General features: G+C 49.5%; 3 protein-coding genes across 3 annotated transcripts; all 3 read right to left on the reverse strand.

The window, feature by feature from the left end:
* Positions 1-327: 327 nt before the first annotated feature.
* HMPREF1120_04558 (uncharacterized protein) lies at positions 328-4591 on the reverse strand. The gene is made up of 5 exons (XM_009158689.1): positions 4138-4591; positions 3219-4088; positions 2850-3141; positions 976-2793; positions 328-919 (listed from the first exon to the last, which is right to left on the reverse strand). Exons 1-4 carry the CDS (start codon positions 4200-4202, stop codon positions 2611-2613), a joined length of 1410 nt encoding a protein of 469 aa, XP_009156937.1. The 5' UTR covers positions 4203-4591; the 3' UTR covers positions 328-919; positions 976-2610.
* A 12944-nt stretch (positions 4592-17535) lies between these two features.
* On the reverse strand, positions 17536-19878 carry HMPREF1120_04559 (uncharacterized protein). The gene has a single exon (XM_009158690.1). It carries the CDS (start codon positions 19430-19432, stop codon positions 17885-17887), a length of 1548 nt encoding a protein of 515 aa, XP_009156938.1. The 5' UTR covers positions 19433-19878; the 3' UTR covers positions 17536-17884.
* An 89-nt stretch (positions 19879-19967) lies between these two features.
* On the reverse strand, positions 19968-21790 carry HMPREF1120_04560 (uncharacterized protein). The gene has a single exon (XM_009158691.1). The coding sequence runs from the start codon at positions 21492-21494 to the stop codon at positions 20112-20114; it is 1383 nt and encodes a 460-aa protein (XP_009156939.1). The 5' UTR covers positions 21495-21790; the 3' UTR covers positions 19968-20111.
* Between the last annotated feature and the right edge of the window lie 193 nt (positions 21791-21983).

Here is a 21983-nt window from a genome sequence, read left to right on the forward strand (position 1 = left end):
CTTGGACCGGACGGGAAACTCTCGCGCTATTATGTGTCTGTTCTTGTCCTGCAACATGGGGTTTCCTCTCTTTGCACGGTAAGCGCGCGCAGCGGACGCGGTAGATCTGTGACTGCCCGGGAAGGTGCAGTTGTCTAATGCACAGGCACTGGAAATCTCTGGGAGCAGACAGGAAATCATATCACACCATCCTCGCTTTCCTCAAGCGAGCACTTGCGGTGCCTGATCTCAATCTGGAAGTCAGGACTGTACGGCCGAGCAAAGCGTATCGGCTACAACAACGTCTCATCCGACGCTATCTAGGGATCCTCACTTCGATGACCACCTGACGGCACTGCTACAAAGCTCGAGGCTAAAAATGGCAATCCTGTCCATTTATTGCTCTGTCCGGCCTCACATACGTCCTTTTTGTATGTCACATTAGCAGACAAGGTAGGCTACTCTGATCATCTTAAACGCGGGTCGGCTGCTATTGATCCAAGATTCCGGCCGGATACGTGGCACCAGAGGACTCCCAAACCCTGTTTGTTTCCCAAACCGGTCCAGTTTCAGAATGGTCGCGTTACACAATTACACAACATAGGATATGCTTGTCCTTGAAGTGCCGAAGCTTCGAGTCCTGGCGATCCGGGGTTGGCAGATGCACATGGGCATGGCCACATTGTGTAACACTCCAACGGCAGAAGCCTCGACCCGTGCCGCATTGCGACGCGGGCAGTTCTCATTGCAGGTTACACAGCGCTTGAATGGCTTTTGCTTAGCTCCTCTACCATTAAGCACCTGACAAGGATGATTTCGGGGGCCGCCGTTCAGGCCAGACGCCGCTATTCTCTTTGTCGATATTTTCCTTTTCTCGGCCTGGGCTGGACTGGAGCTTTACGCCGTAAGGGTTTCCCGTGCTCTTTCGTTGACGGGCGGTCTGTAGCAGCCTGTTAGAGAGCAGCGCTTTTGCTCAAACTACAGCAGGAATCTAACCGCGAAGAGAAAGGAAGCTCGATTGCCGGTCTGGACTGGCGAACCTCTCGACTGAACGTGCATAAGACCACTCTCGTTCAAAGTACTTTCGGCGTCCAATCATACTATGCGTCGTCCATTCTTGGCGACCTGCATGTCTCCAACGCGCACCGTCCCTGTTCATCTCAACCAATGTGCCAACATGCTAAACCCAACGCGTCACCACATACGCCTTCGACATTCTGATACGTTTGGGGATTCCTTCTCGCCTCTGCCATGCTGGCTCAGCTCATCATCTTGAAACCAACCCCGGATCATCATCTCTGCAGTATCTAGGTAAGGACGAGAATTACAGAGCTTCCAACGGAAAGCTTTATAATTGCCCATGAGGTCATTGCAGGCCGTTGTCACGCGTTTGTGTAAGCCACTATCACAAAATCAGCAACTCACACCGGCAGCTCTGACCCACTTCACTGCCAACGCATTCGTGTTTCCGGCCAATGCATCTCATCCTCGACATTGGTCTGACATTTCCAAGTGCAGAGCGGGTAAAACATCTCTTTTCCACTTGCGTGCACGGGTGGAATCTCAGAGGCTCCGTCCGGACAAGCCTTGCACGGCGATGCTCAGAATGCGTGGATCCGGAGGGGATCTCCGGCTTGCTCCTAGCAGATGAGACGGGACTATGATCATGCTGCAGGAAGCTAATGCCCAGGGACGTGGATCACGCATATACGACGTGCTCGGCCAACTGGCATGCCTTAGTCAGTTGAATGATCCTCACGGACAAAGACAAAGGCAAAAGCGGGACCCAACTGTCCCGCCTTCCAAGTGTTCCAGTTCGGCATGCATGTTGATAAGGTATCTGTATGTGATTTGATGCAGAACTTTGACAATGAATGCAGAAGAAACAAGAAATAATGGAGCTAGGACGGACAGCTGCTGGAAAGAAGCCGTGTTTGATAACCCATGATCCCAGATCAAGCTCTGCTCGTAACGTTTTTTTCATCAATCCATCAAATTAATTCCGTGCCTTCGGTCGTTGCTCGTGCTGTTAGGCCATCACTCATTGTCCATGTAGATCGAAGCCACTGCAGTCAAGTGCCGGGTCTGGTCGCTGGCGCTGAAGCAGCGCCTGTAACTAAAAAAGAAAATCCACAAAAGCCGCCTGCGCAACTGCTATGCATTTTGCAAGAAACAGGAGGGCATGAGTCGTGTGTTCAACCCAGGCGGCGGATCAAACCCCAACTGGACGAACTGAAACGTCTCCATGCCCAGGCACCTTTGCACCACGTCTGTATCGCTGCTGTGAATCGAAAAAGAAAACAGGAACTATCGCGCGCTTAAAGTGAAACTAAGAACAAACTCTGACGAGCTTTTGAAGCCACGCAGCCAAGCCGGGCTGGAGCCAATCGAAACAAAAAGCCTCCCGCCGTTCTGTCTGTTGTCCGCTGCATTTTCCGTTTTTGGTATCTTCCCTTTTAGTTTTGAGTAGTTTGAATGACAGTGCTGCTTTTGGGGAAAAGGAGAAATGGAGGAGTTTTACCATCGTGAAAACTGATGCTTGTCGAAAGAATTAGATAAGAATGTAGAGGCGTGCAGAGAACGTGGCTGAGTCGTGAAATTAAACATTGCAGTCGTGACGAGTGAATCATGTCAGCCAAGTGGAGGCTGTGAGCATTTGAGGTCGTGTGCGGCGTAGGAGGTCGTGTAATCATTAGACAGGAGTTTTTCATGAAGCTTTTCGTCCAGAGACTCAAAACTGTGTCGTAACTTCTTTTGCTTGATCATTCTCTCAGAGTCGCTGGTGTCAGCGTTGTCGCGACTGCCCCATGTCGTCTGTTTTGCGTGTCAATATAGTTCATCAAGTGCCGCTAGGGAATCGAACAACTTACCTCATTAAGCGTCAAGACGGCGTAAAGCTTGATGACGCCATGGAACCAGCCAAAGAGGACGGAGACAGGCCACAAGAAGATATCAACGGGGTAGCGGACAAAGTGTGTGACCAGCTTGATGAATTTAGAAAAGGTCATCCACCCTGCGAAGATGCAGAAGGCGAGGCGGGCGTTTTCAGGAGACCAGTCGCTAGTGCCTTGGATCAGAAACCACCATAAAAGGGCGTCACCCATGATAGCCGGGGGCATCAAAGTCGTAAGTTGCACCGCATATGCGCTGTAGAGTTGATGTCTGAGTAACACAGTTAGTGCCAAGACATTTGACAGGAGAACCTTGATAAGGCCTCGAGACGACATGTTTGGACTCACCTCCAAATGTGACGCTCAGAAAACATGCTGGTCAAGTTGCTTCGCCAGTTGCTGCGGGCCCAACGAAGGCATTGCTTCAAGAACTTTGGATTATTCTCCAGGGTGGTGAGCACCTCGCAATTAGGGTGGTACTGCATGTAGACCTGGTGCCCGTGAGAGACCATCCAGCGGGAAAGGAAATTGTCATCGTCCGCATTGAGCTGATATTGACCAAACCACCATTTCTCATTGGTGAAGCCGTTGGTAAAGTTGACATCTTGCAGGATACTCGTACGGTAGGCACACGTGCGGCCAGACAGGCAGGGCATACCACCATCCATATGGGTCATCGCGGCGCAGTCGAAATTTCGGCGCTCCAGGTACAGGGCACCCAAAAACCCATAGATGCGCTGAGAGAAAGTGGGATTTTCGGCTCTTCGAAGTCTCTGACAAGTTACCACTCCCCCGTAACTCCTGTCCTCGAAGGGTGCGAGCATCCAGAGCAGAGTCTCGCGAGGCCAAGTCACATCGTCGTCGGCAAAGACAATAATCTGCGTGTTGACTTCGGGTATAGCCCTGGCCATTTGCCGTCTCTTGTTTGCCTGCTTCACCGACATGCAGCGAATCCGGGCATATTTGGCCGCGGGCATCTTGGCCACAGTTCTTTCCGCCTTGTACAGATTTTCGTCGATGGTAACCAGGATCACTTCCTTGGGCTCATTTTGCAGGATGGAGGAGATTGTTCTTTCCAGCTCTTCCCCTTCCCCGTCAAGGGTGGGCAAGATGACCGTGACATCGGAAGGTGAGAGTGTTGGATTCTCCGGAATGGGAATTGGCTTGAAGGTCCAGAACAGCCAGAGGTTGACTACCAAGCGGGCATATCGGTAGAGGCTATGTTTGTTAGCCGGCCGCACAAAATCTGGCCGGTTCGTTCACTCACAAGTAGACAATGAACCAATAGAGCCAAGTACCGGGCGTCATGTTGTCAGAAGACGTGAATATCATCGGTCTCCGAGGATTCTGGGGATGGGTAAACAATAACGACTGTAAGTGTGGTCAAAGCCACTCAGCACAACCCAACCGGCAGGACAAAACAAAGATCAAGCCGGATTTCTGCCAAGGAGAACATGGAGGACGTGAAGCACAAGAGACAAAAGAAAGAGACAGTGAGCAAGGTCGAGGTACTTCCCGTTCTAAAAGTATGGGGAAGTCGGTGGCTAGCACACGAAGTGAAGTTGCAAGTGACGCCGGCGTGAAGCCTCTAGGCGAGTTCGCATGTTTGCATGCCATGGATGGTGTCGGCTTGTTAGACCCCCCAGAATTACCTTAGCTGACATGGCTTGTGATCAGGGCGTCAATGTCAAACGCATGTGGTTCCTTTGACCTGATCAAGTCAGACTACGATGGAGAAGAGGGTCTATACAAACAGCCTCTTGTTGGATATTGTTGCCGCAAGGGCTCTTTAGCCGCTTCCATGACCGGCACGAGCGCGTCGTGGAGGGGGGCGAGGGGCAGCAGGCCGAGAGGGGGACGCGACTCGGTTGTACGGTACTAGGCATCTGCTAGGGTATCGAAGCCCATGGCAGCAACGACAACGGCGCTTCTAGGGATTTATGGATCCAGATACGGATCACGGAGGTCAGGCCCTAGGTAGCTAGTGAGCAATATGGCGATTCTTCGATTGGGGATGGTGTGCATGCCCTGCCATGCGATGCAGTGCAGAGCGATGCGAGGGTGGGTTGACATGGAAGATACAAGCCAGTGGCAGGGGATCAGCAATGGAGCTGATCGAGAGAAATTCAAGTGGGCAGAGGGGCAACTGGCACTCTACAGGCTTCAACTTTTTAGGTGCAGAGGATGTGGGCATCCACTAAAACATGCCTAATAGCGCACTGCTGGAGGCAGCTACAACTGCAGGACTGCTTGTACAGTACATCGAAGGGACTTCTCCGGTGGTACTTGTCTAGACGCAAGTAGCTGAGGCAAATGTATCCAGCACCACTGCAAGTCGTGATGCTCTCAGCTTACCCAGGTACTACCGGTACACAGCAAGTGTTTGGGGTGCTAGTACCTCACTTGAATTGGCTGACTGTGACTGCGAGGTGCCCGCAGCTGCGCCCCTGCTCATACATATCACGCTGTCTGTGCAGTTCTCTGCAGTGACAGTACTGTATGTACATGCTAGTACTACCTCAAGTACCTAGACAACTACACATTGTACTAAGGCAAGGTACATGGACCTACCTCTAGCAGTATGGTGGCGCAGGAGCACAACCAGTCGTGAACAGTACTACAGTACCTGCCACGGTGCCTATAGCAGTTTCTTGCAGCTGAGGTGCTACTGTACCTCTTGCTCCTCACCTAGTACCTGCTAGTTAGGTAGCACGCCGTATCTCGGTTCCTTGTACCGTCAACAACAAATGCAACTACATCTACCAATCTGCTCTCGACTGACCGGCAGCAACCTTAGAACTGGTCAGGGCCGTTCAAGTTCTCTGAAAGATGTCCCCGTCTCTCCTCCTCACCCTTGTCGGCTCACTAATATGCTCCAGCGCCGCTTCATCTGACCTCGACCTCCTACCGTCCAGACCTAGCCTCTCTCGTTTCCATCTCAAGATGCAACAAACTACTAGTTTACTAGTATGAAAAGCCGGCGCGCAACCTTAATAACTGGTGGTTGGGGCAACCATTGTGGATTGCGCTGTAACAGAACAAGTAAGACGGGCTGTGAGCCTGGAGACGAGCGCGCTACTCGTCCCAGTGGCTTTTGATCATATAGCACCGTTCAACTTGGCCGTCTAGTCGCCTATTCACCTGTGTCAACAATTGCTTCCTCCACCTAACCTCTTTCCTCCTGTTGTCGGCTAGAACTATCTTCGAGGATTGCAACATGAGCACCCGTTCGCCGACGGCGTTACACCCCTTTCAATGCTCTCGTCAGAATTGCGTGGACGAGTGGATCATCGTACAATGAACAACTCTCAACAATCGAGCAGTATCATAAGTTGACTGGAGCAAAATAAAGAACGATCAAGATTACGCACCTATCCCAGACGTCAGATGCCCAGGATTGCAGCCACTGGCGTCCATGTCATGCAGGTGTTGCAGGGGTTCTCGGGTATAATGGAAATGCACTTCGCCCAGAACAACATGATGCTTTTGACGCTGGACCGAATTCCCGATAGTGGATTTCATGGTTGTCGTCTTTACCTCATTCTCAGCCCGTCCGTCGTAGCCACGATTTTCGAGTATACGAGCGACAGGAAGGAGGCTACGCCGCAGCGTCAACGGACAGCAGATCCTGGGGATCGGGAGGCATATGACCGTGCGTTGACAGCGTCCAGCCGTCTATCAACCTCCACACATGTTCTCGTGCTCACAAACTCACTTCTGACGATGGTGCTTTTAGGGCGGCCCCATCTCCATAATAATCTGTCGCCGTTACGAAGACCACCATCTCCACCATGGTTTGCTCCAGGTGTACAAGGTGTTTCGCCCCTACCGTGTGGCCGTCCAACAACGAGCGAGGGTGTTCCTTCTTCACTCTGGTCAGTAGTCGTGGCCAGCATCAGAAATTGCGTCGTCCAATTGTTTGCACGAATCAGTGCCGAAAGAGTCTGTTCGAACGTGCGCCAGCACCCAACAGCCACGATCATCTCGGGGCCATCTTGATCAGCTCCATTTTGGCCGCGACTATTCACCTTTTTCCACCTCCTTCTCGCCCACCTGCCTTCCCGCCCCGCACCCCTGCTACTCATTCGTTTGGCGGCTCGTCTCTTCTGCACCAATCCTTATCGCTCCGCCGTGTTGAACCCATGACTGGCGAGATTACAAGCGCACACAACGCATCAGTCAAAAGAGAAGGGTGGCCATGACCATTATTGCTAAGTCTTTTTTTGACGCTCTTCAACTGTGAATCGTACAGTTATTCTAAGGCGATGGCGTTGATGACCTACGGGCTTCACGATAAAGTCGCTGATTGGATCCATGATATTGTACAAAACGTTGACTAACACTATTTGGAGTCAAAAGCCAAGTTCAACGATGAAAAAAATCATCATGCTGTGGTGACCATCCCAGAACTACCCCAGCCCTAGTCTTTGTTGTCACGATCAGCTGCATCTGACCGCGCAAGGGTCCAGCCCAGAATGGAGCTAAGCACCCACAAAAGGCTTAGGAAGGATGGTGGCTTCCCAGGCCTCTCGCCCCCAGATGGCGCAATGTGTGATGTGACACGACACGGATTCACCCGTAAGCTCTATCTCATCAGCACAACCTGGTCTTGATAGAGCCTCAGTGCCTAGTTTCGTCTTGCTGGGCGTCTGCTTGTGGCTCCAACCACAAGGATAGGCTAACCTAACGACTGGCATGGTATGCATTGCATCCAAACTAATTAGGTCTGGACGAACGACTATCTCACTTGACCTCAAAGTTCGGCCGCATGGCTTCCGCACGGCTCCGATCAAGTTGTCTCTTGTTATGCATGGGCTGCACCACCACCAAACAATTTTCCGGCTATAGCCCGATCGTATTATTGACGATCGTAGTCACTCAATCCATTTGAGCCTGCTCCAACAAGTCTGTAGAACGGAGACATGCACCCATGGACCAATCTCATTACTAAAGCAGAGCAGTACTATTTGAAAGGATCTCTAGTCCGGTTGGACTGCGAGCGATGACACGAACTGCTAGTGGAGTTTAAATGCGGCAGATGTTCAAGGCCGAGTAAACATTTATCAATTGATTCATCGACGCAGTCATGAGCTGACGCCACATGAAAAACTAAAAGGTACTGACGATTTCATTCATTGCAAGGCTGTCAGACAGACTCCTCGGCTGGAGGACAATCAAGGCGAGCCCGTCAGCAGCCTGAGATATCATGCCACTATTATGGAAGAAAAGGTACATCACTGCTGGTGGTCCTGCAGCTGCATGTGTCTGTGGAGTTGCTGCAAAACAGTTCAAGTTGTTCATTATTGTCGCCAGGTACCCGCAACGTTTTGGCAGGAATCCAGACTCTGCTCGGGAAACACTGGAGGAGCACCGCAGTGCATGACAAGTTTTCAAATGTCGCAGGCGAAGCTCCAAGCGAAGAGCCCGTCTTCATGGCAGTGGGCAGAAGAGAGCATGGAGCCACCCCGGTTGCATAAGTGCAAGATGGCGTTTATCTTAGGCGCTGATAGTTGTTGTTATAAGGTGAAATGACAGTCTTCCCAATTGAGACTAGTGGTATTGGTGGCTATATGGTGGGACATCTACTGTAAATTAGGACTTGACAAGCTCAATATCACTCATAATCACAACAGGTTATGAGCCCGGGTTTCGCGCCTTGGGTCTCCTCTGCCTGCACACATATCAGTAAGTGTTTACCCTAGAATTAATCCCCAAGATAGGCTCTATATAGCGTCGCTTCTCGCTTGAAAATTGAGGTCGATTTGGGCCTGCAATTAGCGATAGAAGTTGGACGGACTGGCGGAGTAGAGCTCTACCCCGCAGTCACCTGTTGCCTTGGCAAGACTTGGCGACCAAGTGCAAACTGAACAAACATCCTGCAGCCTCGGCACTGGCCTGGAGGCAAACCTGACAAACCTGCCACGGCCAACACCGTGAGGACGCTCTAGACATCAAGGTCCGTCAGAGCGTGAGTGAACATGGACCCTGTGTATGCTACGACGCACGCCGAGGGCGGTGCGCCTCCCAACCGGAGCAAAGGCACTGAAGGCACAGGCGCAAGCAGTACTGAGAGAGGTTCGGCCCAATAGGCCTCAGCGACGCAGTCCTCGTCGAGAACCACCAACAAGAAGAAGAAGACAACGTCATCTAAAGGAAAATAGAGAGAAGACTAATCAACTGGACAGGATGCGGCAGAATTCGCGGGGTTGCCCCGCGGCGAACATTCTCAGGGCCAAAGCAGTACCCATCGGCATCGAGCATCCACTCCTGCTCTCTCTCCTACTCTCCCTCCTACTCTCCTAGATCCTGAAGCTCTTCAGTGGGCGTAACTTTATACCTTGTCTGACCTCGGGAACCTGCTTGAGCGACACTTGACCTTAGAAACGCTACAAGCTCCGCCGACATCAGATATGGCTGCCAGAAGAGACAACACCCTTGCAAGATTGACTGCCGGCGCCCTGGTCCACCTGAAAGGGTCGGACAACTATAAAGAATGGGCGTTTCGGATGCGTAGTTATCTAGCTGCAATTGAAGTGCTGGATATTGTACTCGGAAATGAGAGACGATCGAGTAACGAGAGGTAGGGACTCGCCTGGGATGTCAGGGATGATGAAGCTCTTAACATTATCCGAACGACGATTGACCTGAATACCGATCCCTATGCTGCTTTCACTGAATATGAAGAAGAAGGATCTGCTGCTGTGTGGAGCGCATTTGAACAATAATATGGAAAAACTTCTTACGTTGAATGGTTTATACTGTCTCGAGAATGGGATACACTCCGTGGTGCTTATTTTGAATCTGTCGAGGCTCTTGCGGGTCGGCTCCGTGTCCTGAACGCACAAATGTCGACCCTGCTGCCATTAACTAGGAAGAGCAATACTGTTATGAATGCAAAGTTGATTACTCTCTGTGATGAAATGGGTTTTGAGGGCTATACCGCCCGGATGATGGAACAGGCTGGCGACCTGTTCAGTGAAGACCGAAAAGCCATTATGTTTGATGAACTGGTGAAGCGATATAAGTCATACGAAGAATGGGAGAAGAGCCGGGGCGATTCCGAAAGACGGCCTACGGCAATGCTGACACGATCACAGTCTATGCCAGAGGGCTCAGCACCTTATGAAGAGATGCTGAACTAAATCGCCCTGCTGGTCAAAAACTAACGTAAACCCCGAAGACGCCCCGGGACCCGGAAGGACTACCCTCTCTGTTCCTACTGTAATCGCTACCATCCCGGAGGAGTTGATGAATGTTATGATAAATATCCTGAAAAGGCACCTGCAGACTGGGTACGGCTTGGAAAGAGAAAGGCTGAAGACAATTAGTCCCCATCTCGACCGGCACCAAAGAGAATACCTGGAAAAGGTATTCCAGCCATCAACCGTGAGCCCACCTACTCGCTGCTTGCTGATGCAACGCTAACTTCTGATCAGAGGATTTTGAATAAACCTGATAGAAGTTTAGCTAGCCAGTAAGTAGAGCTTGAGTTAATGAATCTTGAAATGCCTCTCCGTACAATTCTATTCCGGATAACCTAAATGAACATGGCCATGAATATGGCCACTTCTACTGAAATGCCTGATGTAGTGGACAGATGCTGCTTCTACTTAAAGAATCTAGCTACTCCATTTGAACCCTACGACTGGATACTGGATATAGGCTGTGTGTATTATATGTCGTTTGATCGAGATGCTTTTGTGAGTTATGAACTAATGTATGGATCTACTTAGTACGTTTTGGCAGTAAATGGCGGCAAGATGCCTATCTATGGAGAAGGGTCAGTGGTAATCGATCTTAACGTGAACGGAACACCTATGACTTAGACTTTTCCTAACGTCTGGTATGTTCCTGATCTTCAAGCAAATCTGGTGTTAATCTTAGCGTTACGGAAACTTGGATGTATATTCACCGTATAAACTATAGGAAGAGTGACCATCCAAAGAGCCTATAGTATCTTAAATAAAGTTGAAGTTAGGGCTACTGGCACGGAGTAAAACGGTCTTTACCGTCTGGATGTGTTTACTCCATATGTTGCTTAAGCCTATGCCTTCCATGTTACCTTAGAGCCAATAGAGAGCCTCGTCGGAGTATCATACAAAGTAACGGTAGCCCTCTGGCATCGACGACTCGGATATATTGGATATCAGAACCTTCTACGTCTACAGCGGATGGTAGATGGCTGTATTATTTCGGATGAAACCGAAGTACTATGCCATTCCTGTGCTATAGGTAAAACTAGGTATAGGCTATCTCGCCGTCAACTAGATAGAGTAACGAAACTACTGGAGCTGGTTTATGTTGATGTGAAATTCATAAATGAACCTGGAGCTCGTGGAGAGACTTGCTATCTGTTGATTGTGGACGATTATACCCGCTTCTGGTGGGTGTACTGCATGAAGTTTAAAGCCTAGTCTACGTCGATTATCGAACGCTGGAGGATTTTTGCTGAAAAGTAATGCTAAAGATTGCTGAAGCGAATTTACTCTGATGGAGGGCTAGAGTTCATGCTATATCGGCAACCTTACCTGGACAACGGTATTGAGGTCACTACTACGGCTCCTTATACGCCCTATCAAAACGGCGTGAATGAACGAGGAGGACTGGTTATTATGGACGGCCTTCGGCCTATGATGGATATTGCAAATCTCCCTTGGAAGCTGTGGCCTGAGATTGTGTACACTAGAGTGTACTTGAGAAATGTTATACCTACGAAAGCCTTGGATGGGATGACCCTATACTAAGTATGGTTTGGACGTCGACCTGATCTATTATATATACGAGTCATTGGATGTTTAGGCTACTACGTTAAACTAAAGACGACCTTATAGAAGAAGACCGACCTACGAGCAGCTGACTGTATCCTTCTTGGATATGAAGGACATAATCTCTATAGGGTTTGGGATGTTGATTAAAGGAAGGTAGTAAGAACGAGTGAAGTACTCTTCGATGAAATATCCTTTACTGGCGTTGAAGCGATACTAGATGATATCGTGCTAGGAATTGACCCGAATGAAAGAGAAGAACTTGCTACACCTACTCAAATCTATGATTGGGTTCTACCTTAACTATCGAGAGATATAGAGTTGCTATCTTCTAGTGATCGAAAGGATGAGTGGGAGAGAGAAACCAAAATATCCTCTCTATCAAAGGAAGAACCCCTATCTAGGGAAGAACTCCTCGGTATCGTTGAGGATGTACTAACCGAGCTTACGGGTCGGGTGAATACCCACTTAAAGGCACTTACAAAACAATTCCTTGAATAATAATAAACCGTCCGAAGAGAAATTGAAGTAATCCGAAGCTAATAAGCATTAACCTTAAGCATAAACGTTCCCCAATACCGAATCTTTGCCCTGATGACTGCTGCCGGTATTACGGACGCCTCTATTGAAGAGGAAGCTGCAGACCTAGATGAACTATCCATATACTGGTAGGTAATGGTAAGCATAGACGGACCTAAGTGGAGACTGGCTATAGATGATGAAATAGAATTATATAAGGAAAACTAAACTTGGACTGTGGTGCTACGGCCTCTAAATCAGACTGTGCTGACAGGTAAGTGGGTGTTTAAGGTGAAACGGGATGCTCGAGGAAATATTACTCGGTTTAAGGCGAGGTGGGTGGTTCGAGGCTTTGAACAAAAGTACGGCATTGACTATAATGAAATATTTGCCTCAGTGGTGAAGTCGATGAGCTACCGAATGCTCTTCGCTCTGGCCTGCTACTTCTACTGGTATATTTTCTAAATGGACGTTAAAATAGCTTTTCTCTATGGAGATGTGTCTGAGGTGATCTATGTCGAACTCCTAACTGGGTACGAATAAGAAGGAATGGTGTGCTTGCTGAATCGAGCACTGTACGGCCTGAAGTAGGCCTCTCGTGTCTGGTTCGAACGTTTAGAGACCTTCCTTATTAAATAAAAGTACCGAAAGGTACCTGACGATTATAGCATCTTTGTGGGAAATGGTATAATTGTGTTTACCTACGTTGACGATATTATTGTGATGGGACTAAATCTGACTGAATGCTAACGTATTAGGAAGTGCTTCGGAGAAGAGTTTTAGATGTCTGATCTTGGAGAATGCTAACACTACTTGGGTATTGAGATTCTTCGGAATAAGGACGAAGGAATACTCTAGTTATGCTAGGAGGCATACGTGAAAAGGATTAGTAGTGACTGGTTTGGACTATAGCGACCTATCAGACTAAGAGAAAAACCTATGGAGCTAGGGCTTTAACTGTACCCCTACTAGGAGAGTCGGATAAATTAAGGAGACCTTATCGATAAGGACTTTATCTTTGAGTAAGATCGAGAGGCTTAACTTCTGCCGATGGATAAGAAAATTAGGTACTAATTAGGAGTTGGATCGCTAATGTACGCAATAATCTCGACAAGACCTGATATTACATACGCCGTGTCTCAAGTGAGCCAATTCTATGGAGCACCAACAAAAGCACATAAAGTTGCAGTTGATAGAATATTCCGATACCTTTGGTATACCAAGAGTCTCGCTCTAACATTCAATACCAATGCTACTGATTACGCTCTGATCGGGTACTCTGATGCTAACTGGGGACGAGACTATTGTGACCGCAAGTTAGTTTTAGGCTACGTGTTTATACTCGTAGGTGCTGTAGTTAGTTGGCAGTCTAAACGATAGAACGTTGTTGCCCTGTTATCGACAGAGGCTGAATATATTGGATAAGCTGGAACTGTCCGTGAAGCACTATGGCTTGGAAGACTGATAAAGAACTTCGGATACGATGGGCTAAGTATAGTTGAGATTCGAGTCGACAACTTCGGGGCAATGGCCCTAGCATATAATCCTGTTTACTATAGCCGCACCAAATATGTTGCAATACTAATGTATATGTAACGAGACGAAGTTAAGAAAGGAACCGTTGAATTCAAATAGGTCGAATCCAAAGAAAATATTGCCGACGGACTCACGAAACCTCTCCCAACTGCTCTATTCCAACGCTTCCGAAAGTCGCTAGGATTGTTGCCAGTGCGAACGAAGTTGAGGAAGATAAACACATAAAACGACAAAATACTACTCTCTTTATCCATTTTTCGAAGATACCCTGTATAACAAACAACTCGACTTCGTTTTGAAGATACCCCTATACGATAACTAACAATTCACGACTTACGACTAACGATATCGGACTGCAATAACTATAACTGTTACTTGGATAACTACAATAATGACTGATGAAATAATACTCGATATGACGATAGAGAAGGAAGACAAACTGGGTTAGAAAGAGGGGTAGATGACGTGTCCCTTTGTGAAGCCTGAGTGGGAGTGTTGTTATAAGGTGAAATGATAGTCTTCCTAATTGAGACTAGTGGTATTGGTGGCTATATGGTGGGACATCTACTGTAAATTAGGACTTGACAAGCTCAATATCACTCATAATCACAACAATAGTGGCATCCCACTCGGCCTGCGACCCCACGATGCTGACCTCTCCCTCAATCAGTGCCTGGTAACCATTTACCACTAAAGCACCACTTGACGAGCAAGATCGCGCCCTCCGTCTGCAAAAGTGTTGCATCATTCCTATTCGGTGAGTGCGACGATTCAAGGGCGCAAGCATGTGCCAGGACGCCGATGCGGCGCCTATGTACTCAGGCGTTACCTCGGGTGAGTGCTGGTGACTGGTACTGGCCATGTTAACTGCATTGATAGGAACAGATCACTTCGTAAGAGCGAATCTGTTGCACTTGGCTACTAGTATAAGTTGCCTGGTTGAGTAAGTGACCGATTCATCCCGTGGAAGATATCGGAGCGCTCCACAGTCCGAAACAATCTCGACCCTCAACAACTGCGGCCTGGGCATCCTAGCCGGAGATCTTCGCTCCGAATCTCATATTGCAATGATAGGAGGTATGCGTTGTCTTGCGCAGTGTACTGTTATGCAGCGAGTTCTGCAGGTCTTTGCTGGCAAGGCCAGGAAATTGGCTGTACTCTCCCGCAGCCAGAAAGGGTGATACCTGCCGTTGCCTTGTCCAGGTTCGCGAGAGAGAGCATGATTCAGTCTACGTTGTGCTGCCAGCCAAGTCTTGAGAACCCTGACTACCTAGGTAGCATCTCTGAACCAGGATCGCACGGCAAATCTGACAGGATGGATTCTACTTCCATGTTGAAGATGCCAGCGATGCACTTGTTGGTTCAGGTCAGAAAAGATCACTACACTGCTTCACATCACATTGTTCTGCGTAAGTGGGCAATACATCAATCACCATTTACGCTCGCATTAAGAAAACATATCTGCAAATGACGTGGTTCAGGACTCTCCGCTGGAAGTGGATGAAGGTAATGTCCATCAACGCATTCATCAATTGGAGATGTCTTCGACCATAGCTTGTGGGCGAGAAAAGAACAGCCGTGTAACGAGGCCCAACACCTTAGCTGTCTGTATTCGTACTGTGACTTCAGCTTTATGAGGCAGAAGAGGTATCACGAATCCGCCACTTGAACAACTGCCCAACTAAAAATAGCGAGGCTGTTCATCTTTGAGCGGCCGTATCCAAGTGTAGACAATCAATAACTGACCAAGTTGGTCGTCAAGAAGCCGCGAATCAAGATCCAGCAGGTCAAAATCGCCGGGAGCCAGGGCTGTACTTCCCCGAGAGGCCAGGGCAGATGATGTGCATTTTTGGGACGGAACGGATTGCTGCCCAAGCAGGCCCAAAGGAGTAAGAGTACAGGGTGGACCGGTAGGTACAGTAAGTACAGGTAAGGTACCTTACCTGGTGAAGCACACCCACCGTGTTTGGGAGGACCACGTACAGTACCTGGCTAATGAAGGTATCCTCAGTTTTGACACTAGAAGGACAGCAAAGATAAATTCCACGACGAAGCGTTACAAATGGTCCTAAGGGACGAAAACCACTGCAGTGGAGTGTACAGGATTGAAGGAGTGAAGAGCAGGAGGAAGCTCCTCGAGGTCCTAGGCTGACTGTGAGACTCTCGAGGCGGCGGCGGCTGACATAATGACCCCGGCTTGGCGACTTATAGGCTCTGTTCGGACGAACTCGGAGTTTGCACCATTTGTGCCGTTTGCAATGTTTGCGCTGGTTCTGCACAAATGTATCGAGCTCCTGTCGCTGGGTGTTCGTATTTTCGACCTGAACAAGATACTATTAGGGACAGCACCATCATCACTCTGCTACAGCCGCCGAGCGCATCAAATGCTATTATAGACCATCCTCAAACCAGCCGCGGGATCTACACGCCGCCAGTCGTTCGTGCAGTGCATGCGCAGGTACTGTACTGTACGTGCCATGTTCCTGCATGTGTCTATTTTGGCTGGCACTGGCAGATCTCTAGACCATCTTCCCTTCACCGCCTTTCCAATTTCTGTTTTGTTCGTTACCTACCTTACCCGCTACTACGGCGTATCCGCTGGCGTCAAACAGGCGGTGAAGAAATGACAGTCTACTACTATCGCAGTATAAACACCTCCAAGTGAATGACTTGCAGTACAATTTACTTGCGTTATTAGCTTCAGGATCCGCGTCCGCCGCGGGATTCGGGATCGGGATCGACTGTCTAGACCCGGATGCGCCATTGTGCGTCCCCTGATGTCGGCCACCCATCCGGTCAAGGACACTCTAATCCGACATCAATCAATCAATCCTTTCGAGAACGACCCTTTGTCACTGATGGTGATGGTGTCGCATTGGATGACCCGACCCTGATTATAGCCCCTGTCTGTCAGCAATTATTGGTGAATGGTGAATGCTGTACATTGTTACTTATGTTTACACACTTGTTGCTGAGTCTGTTTGTATGCGACTGCGTCTACGCTAAGATGCGCTGTATGAGCGTCCGGACCAACCACTTGTGGACCGGACGTCTATGATGAGCAGCCAAAGATACTCGTTGTTCTGATTTGGACGTCTATCGGCGATTTCCAATGCTGCGATGATATCTGAGAAGTCGAACATATGCCGAGAAATGTCTGGGTCTGGCTAGACGATGGGACCACAAGCTGTGCGAAATGAGTGCCTTTGACATCTGGTCCAGGTGGAAGCGGCCCGTTCAGACTAGATCCTCGAACGGCATCTTGTCCGTCGTGCCATGATTTGCTTGTTGTTTCGGTCATAGGGTTTTGATATCTGGCAATCTGCCTTCCCTGGGAGGCTGTGAAGCCTTGGTTTCAGTTCGTTCACGATCTCCTCGTCTTTTGGCCATCTCGGTCGGCGTACATTCGGACCTGCGGACAAGCACATTCATTTGTCGAGCAATGATTCGATGACCAGCACGAACGGCTCAGCTATCTCTCGGAAGGTATATATAGGTTTTCAGTTGGAGCTGGCATACTTATAGGGCGCTTGTCAAGCCTATCTCACATATCACCAAGCAAGGCCATGAGAACAAGTTCAAACCCGAGTCTTCCGATTCCGAGACCAAACACCTCGGCCATATGACTATGCTTGATTCTGACCTTCACTGACTTTCAAATCCCAGCTGCCCTACCACAACGGAGGTTGATCACAGCGCATAAGAATAACTAGCGAGGACAAGGTTTGCACGAGACGACGTGGATTGGGGATGTCTATCCCAAAAGGGCATTCGACGGCGGGTATGTCTGTGACTATTTCCAAGCTTAGACGACAAGAACCTCCTTGTCGCAGCAGTTATTTGAGCGACCGGCAGGATTATCATATCTTGTTAGACTAATGAGATATTCGACCTCATTCTCAGTCGTTCAGGACCAGACAACAAGGCACCCAATCGAGAGTCGGCTCGAAAGCGAACGGGAAGAGCCTGGATGACTGTGATTAGAGTACATCATTCAGAAACCACATAATGCCAGAGAAAAACAGGGAACTTGTTGGAATTTGGAAACAGTTCCCAGCAGCAATATACGGCGGCCCAACACGGCGCGGTTTCCGCTGGACCTGACATTTAATATGCACAAATTAGACTGTTGCGTTCATTGATCAACCGCCTTACTCCGTCACCTCAACCCCGGTTGCCTCCATTCCGTCTTGTTCAGGGTATCTTGTCTCTTGTCTCCCCAAACCTCACCTCAACTTCCACACCCCCAAACACCCCAATGGCAGCATACAAGTCTCCCTCGCCCATGAGCCCATCGACGCCTTCGTCGCGGATATCGCGTTCTTCGTCGATCTCCCACGAAAACGACTTACTACTCTCACTCTGCTGCTGAGTCTGACCATGATCACCTCTTCGGCCGGCTGTCCTAGAACCATTTGATTGCGTTTGTCTCGTGAGGAACGCCTTAGTTTTGACTTTTGGAATGGCAGAGACGGCGGAGGCGGATGCATAGCCGTAGCCGTAGCCGTAGCTGTTGTCACTGAACTGCCTTTCGTGGCCGTTCAGCGGCGCTGGAGTTGCCAGCGGTATAGGTTCGAATTCCATCCCCACACCAACCGTCTCACCGACCCGAAACGGGTCGACAAAGTCCCTCCCTCCCCAGGAATCATTGACGAACCTTCGTCCATCGTCGCCATGCACACCGAGGCTAGCGCGGTGCCAGCCCGGTAAGCGCCACGGGGGGTACGGTTTGGCTGCGAATCCGATGGCGACGCCGGAGTTGGAGTTGGAGATGTTGTGCAGGGTGATTTCGAAGTAGATCTTCTTGGCCTTTCTCGAAGAGTCTAAAAGTGGATTGTCCACGGTCGCAAAGTATAGCGGGATACTGGACATGATGATGGCGTCTTGTTGGGAGGAGGGGGTGCGGATGAGCCAGGAAGACGAGGACGAGGAGGCTGACGAGGGTACCGACGCCAACGAGGACGACGAGGTGTGATGCTGTCGTCGCAACACAAACCCTGGACCACGAAGAGGTCCCACTGGCGGCGGTTCGAGTGTGATTTCGCCTCGAGCTGCTAGAGCCCGCAGGTCCGAAGATGGGATTGAGGGAGTGTAGACTGGGTGTGTGGCGCACCATTCGTGTGCGCGGGCGGCGGAGTCGGAGCTTGCGTTGTTGGTCGGGCTGTAATCTTCGGGTAAGGGTGGGGGAGGGGGGAGGAGTGCTGTGTCGGGGATGATTGTCCAGTCGTGGTATGGTGGTGGATTCTCCTTCTGGTCATGGTTCTGGTCATGGTTCTGGTCATGGTTCTGGTCCTGGTTCGTGGGAGGTGGATTGATTGATGGCATTGTCGTGGTTGTTGGTGGCGGGCCGGGTGGTGGGAGGAACGTCTCGTTGATGTTCACGTTTGGTGTGGTGACGGCTTCGCCTGCCAGTGATGGGGGACGAGATGCATGATAGCCTGGAGGTGGACCTGGCGGAGGGAGGAACTGTGTCGTGGGTGTATTGGCGTTGTTATTGCTGTTGCCGTCGAGGATGGCCTGATGATGGTGTTGCGATGATGGAGGCGGGCCCAGTGGAGGTTGATATTGCTCGGGAGATTCTTGTGAGTTCTGATGAGGGTTCTGGTGCTGGTTCTGGTGCTGGTCCTGATGCTGGTCCTGATGCTGATGTTCTTTGGAATTGGCAACTGCTGACCCTGAGGCCTTGGTACTGCCATTTCCTCGGCCGTCCTTTGTGCGGCGTAGGGATTTGAACAGACCCATCGTGCCCGTGGTGGTGATCCGCTATCAGTGCCTCGAGAGATGGCAGGGATTTTTAGCCTTGCAGACCCCTGACGGATTGAGAGAACGACAGGTATCGCAGATAGTAGGTAGTCTTGCCAATGGCCTAGAAAGGCAAGCCAGGTTCAAGACGTTGTTGGCCGGTGGGCGGGACTATTTGCCCTGCTATTGGGATTGTCCAAGTGGTTTCAAGCTGCTGATCGTCGAAGAGAAGGTTTATCGTCGTACATCCAAACCTTGAATAATAAGCAGACGGATGTCTCTTGCCACGACCTACCTCCTGCGTGTTGTATCCGTAGATATACCTGGTAAGGTATGTAAGCCAAGAGAGGTCGGTTCAACACCACTTTAAACCGAGGCTAAGAAAGTGGTAGCCATAAATCTAACATAAGGACCTCTTCCTCTACCACTACTACCATCACTTTTTCATTTGGTGTACCTACCGTATATATCTACAAACTACATATCGAACAACTAAGGTATTGGCCGTGCAAGCCATTACGTTTCCCGCAGAAGACGCGATATGAAACATTATTTACTCACTAATAGTACCAAGATAAAGCGTCTACGGGAACTTACACAATAGGCAGGATAAGTCGTAAATACTATTCCTCCCATTCATACATTTATCTATTTCAATCTCCAAACGAATGATATAATATCACCTCTTCAAACTATGCACATTTCCCGTATGAGGCGGTTTCCTCACCAACCTGATTTTCCCCAAACAGCCGAACCGATTCGCCGCACTCTCAAGTCTCGTCCGGTCCGTCTGTTCTTTTCTGCTCGCCTGTTCCATCTGTTTGTGCTGCGTGGCAAGTAATGCCTTCTGCTGTGACGTCGGTAAATGCATCAGACTTGCACGGTCATCTGCACGCAAGTTGGAGAGCATGGATTTTTGTTTGAGTGCTTTCGTACTTGTACGCGGGACCAGACACAGTCCACCCCATCCGAGTACGGAGTGCGAGGGTGTCGGTGGCGGTCTCGATATCTGTGTCCCGACGACAGACTCGATCCGCCGGTTGGCCTGTGATCGTGCATCCGCCCGTCTTGATGGTTGTCGTCCTCGTCGCACTCGTCTCCTCGGTCCTCGAGTGCTTCTGTCTTCTCTCAACGTGGGAGAAGTTGAACTCTGGTCGTGCCGGTGTGGCAGATTGTCATCCTGCACCTCATAAAACTCTCGAACCTCGTCATTGTTTTCCAAATCATATTTACAATGCCCCTTGTCCCTCATGTGCTGCTGCACCGCTTGACAAGAATGTCGCTGCGTGCCGCAGTAGAGACATTCGAAACAGTCAAAGATCAACGAATGGAAATATGTGAGCAAGGTTGAAACGTCGACCAATAACAAATTTGCAGGATGGTCGACGATTTGAAATCCGTGCGTTTTGGACATATGGATCAGATTGTCGTCGAGGGAGGAGTGGGGGATGTTGCAGAATAGACATTGGGATAGATATTGATATTGATATTGAGATGAGTTTGAGTTGGACGAGTCATTGTAGTCGCCGTTTCCGTATTGGTTCTCGTTCTCGTCAACGTCGTTTTTGTAGTCCTCGTCAACGTCAACGTCACTGTCATTGTCAACAGTGGCTGCGGGGGCGGTGTCGTGGTCGTGGTTGTCGTCGACGATGCTGGTTAGAGATGGTGATGGTGATGAGTCTGGTGGCACCGTGTTATTGAAACTGAAACTAAAACTGAAACTGAAACTGTCTTCATTGTCGTCGGCCGCGTTGGGAATTCGACCGTTGAGGACGTCTCTCCGGCTTAAATCTGCAGTGGTGCTGATAGTAGCTGCGATGCTGGGAGACGGCGATGATTCTGTAATGGTGTGATTGAAACCGTCTTCATCGGTATTGGCGGTATTAGAGATCTCTCCCCGATCTGAACGTGTGAAAATGTCTCCTCCGGTCGAGTCCAGCAGCTCCAATGTAGTCATACTGCCTGTGGCAGTGGTGGTGATCACACTACTCACTTCCACTGTCGCCATAGCGATCGAAGTATCAGTGCTGGTAGTAGTTATACTATTGCCACCCAGTGGCATCACAGTTGCGAGTCCAGAGAGTACTCAGCTCAGTAGGAGGGTATTGAAACGATTGCCACGTAGGAACGGACGCTGTTCAGAACTTGAAGTCTCTCTTCTCTTGTCGTCGGTGTTGAACAGATAGATTGCGCTGATGCTGAGGATCGGGCTATGGGGATGGGTATTTATACAGCACCTACCAATTCTTGGTACCTACCAGTCTCATCAACACCTGCAAGGGTCGTGCCATTTGTCTCAACACCCAGGCCTTTGTTGGACCAGGCCAACGACGTAATGCAAGGCTGAGGCATTGAGTCATTACATCCATGTCATATAGTTTGTTCAAGTTGTACAGTGTAGTACAACCGAAAGCCTAGACCGCGAGGCTGAGATAATGGTGTGAAATCCCACTAGAACTATCTTGGTATGTGGGACAAAGACATCTTTCCGGGTCTTCGGTCGAAGACACAAGCTTCGACCGAGGAGACACAAAACAAATTGCTGCACCTC

Source organism: Exophiala dermatitidis (genome assembly GCF_000230625.1).
Source record: "Exophiala dermatitidis NIH/UT8656 unplaced genomic scaffold supercont1.4, whole genome shotgun sequence".
In the NCBI taxonomy this organism is placed as follows: domain Eukaryota; kingdom Fungi; phylum Ascomycota; class Eurotiomycetes; order Chaetothyriales; family Herpotrichiellaceae; genus Exophiala; species Exophiala dermatitidis.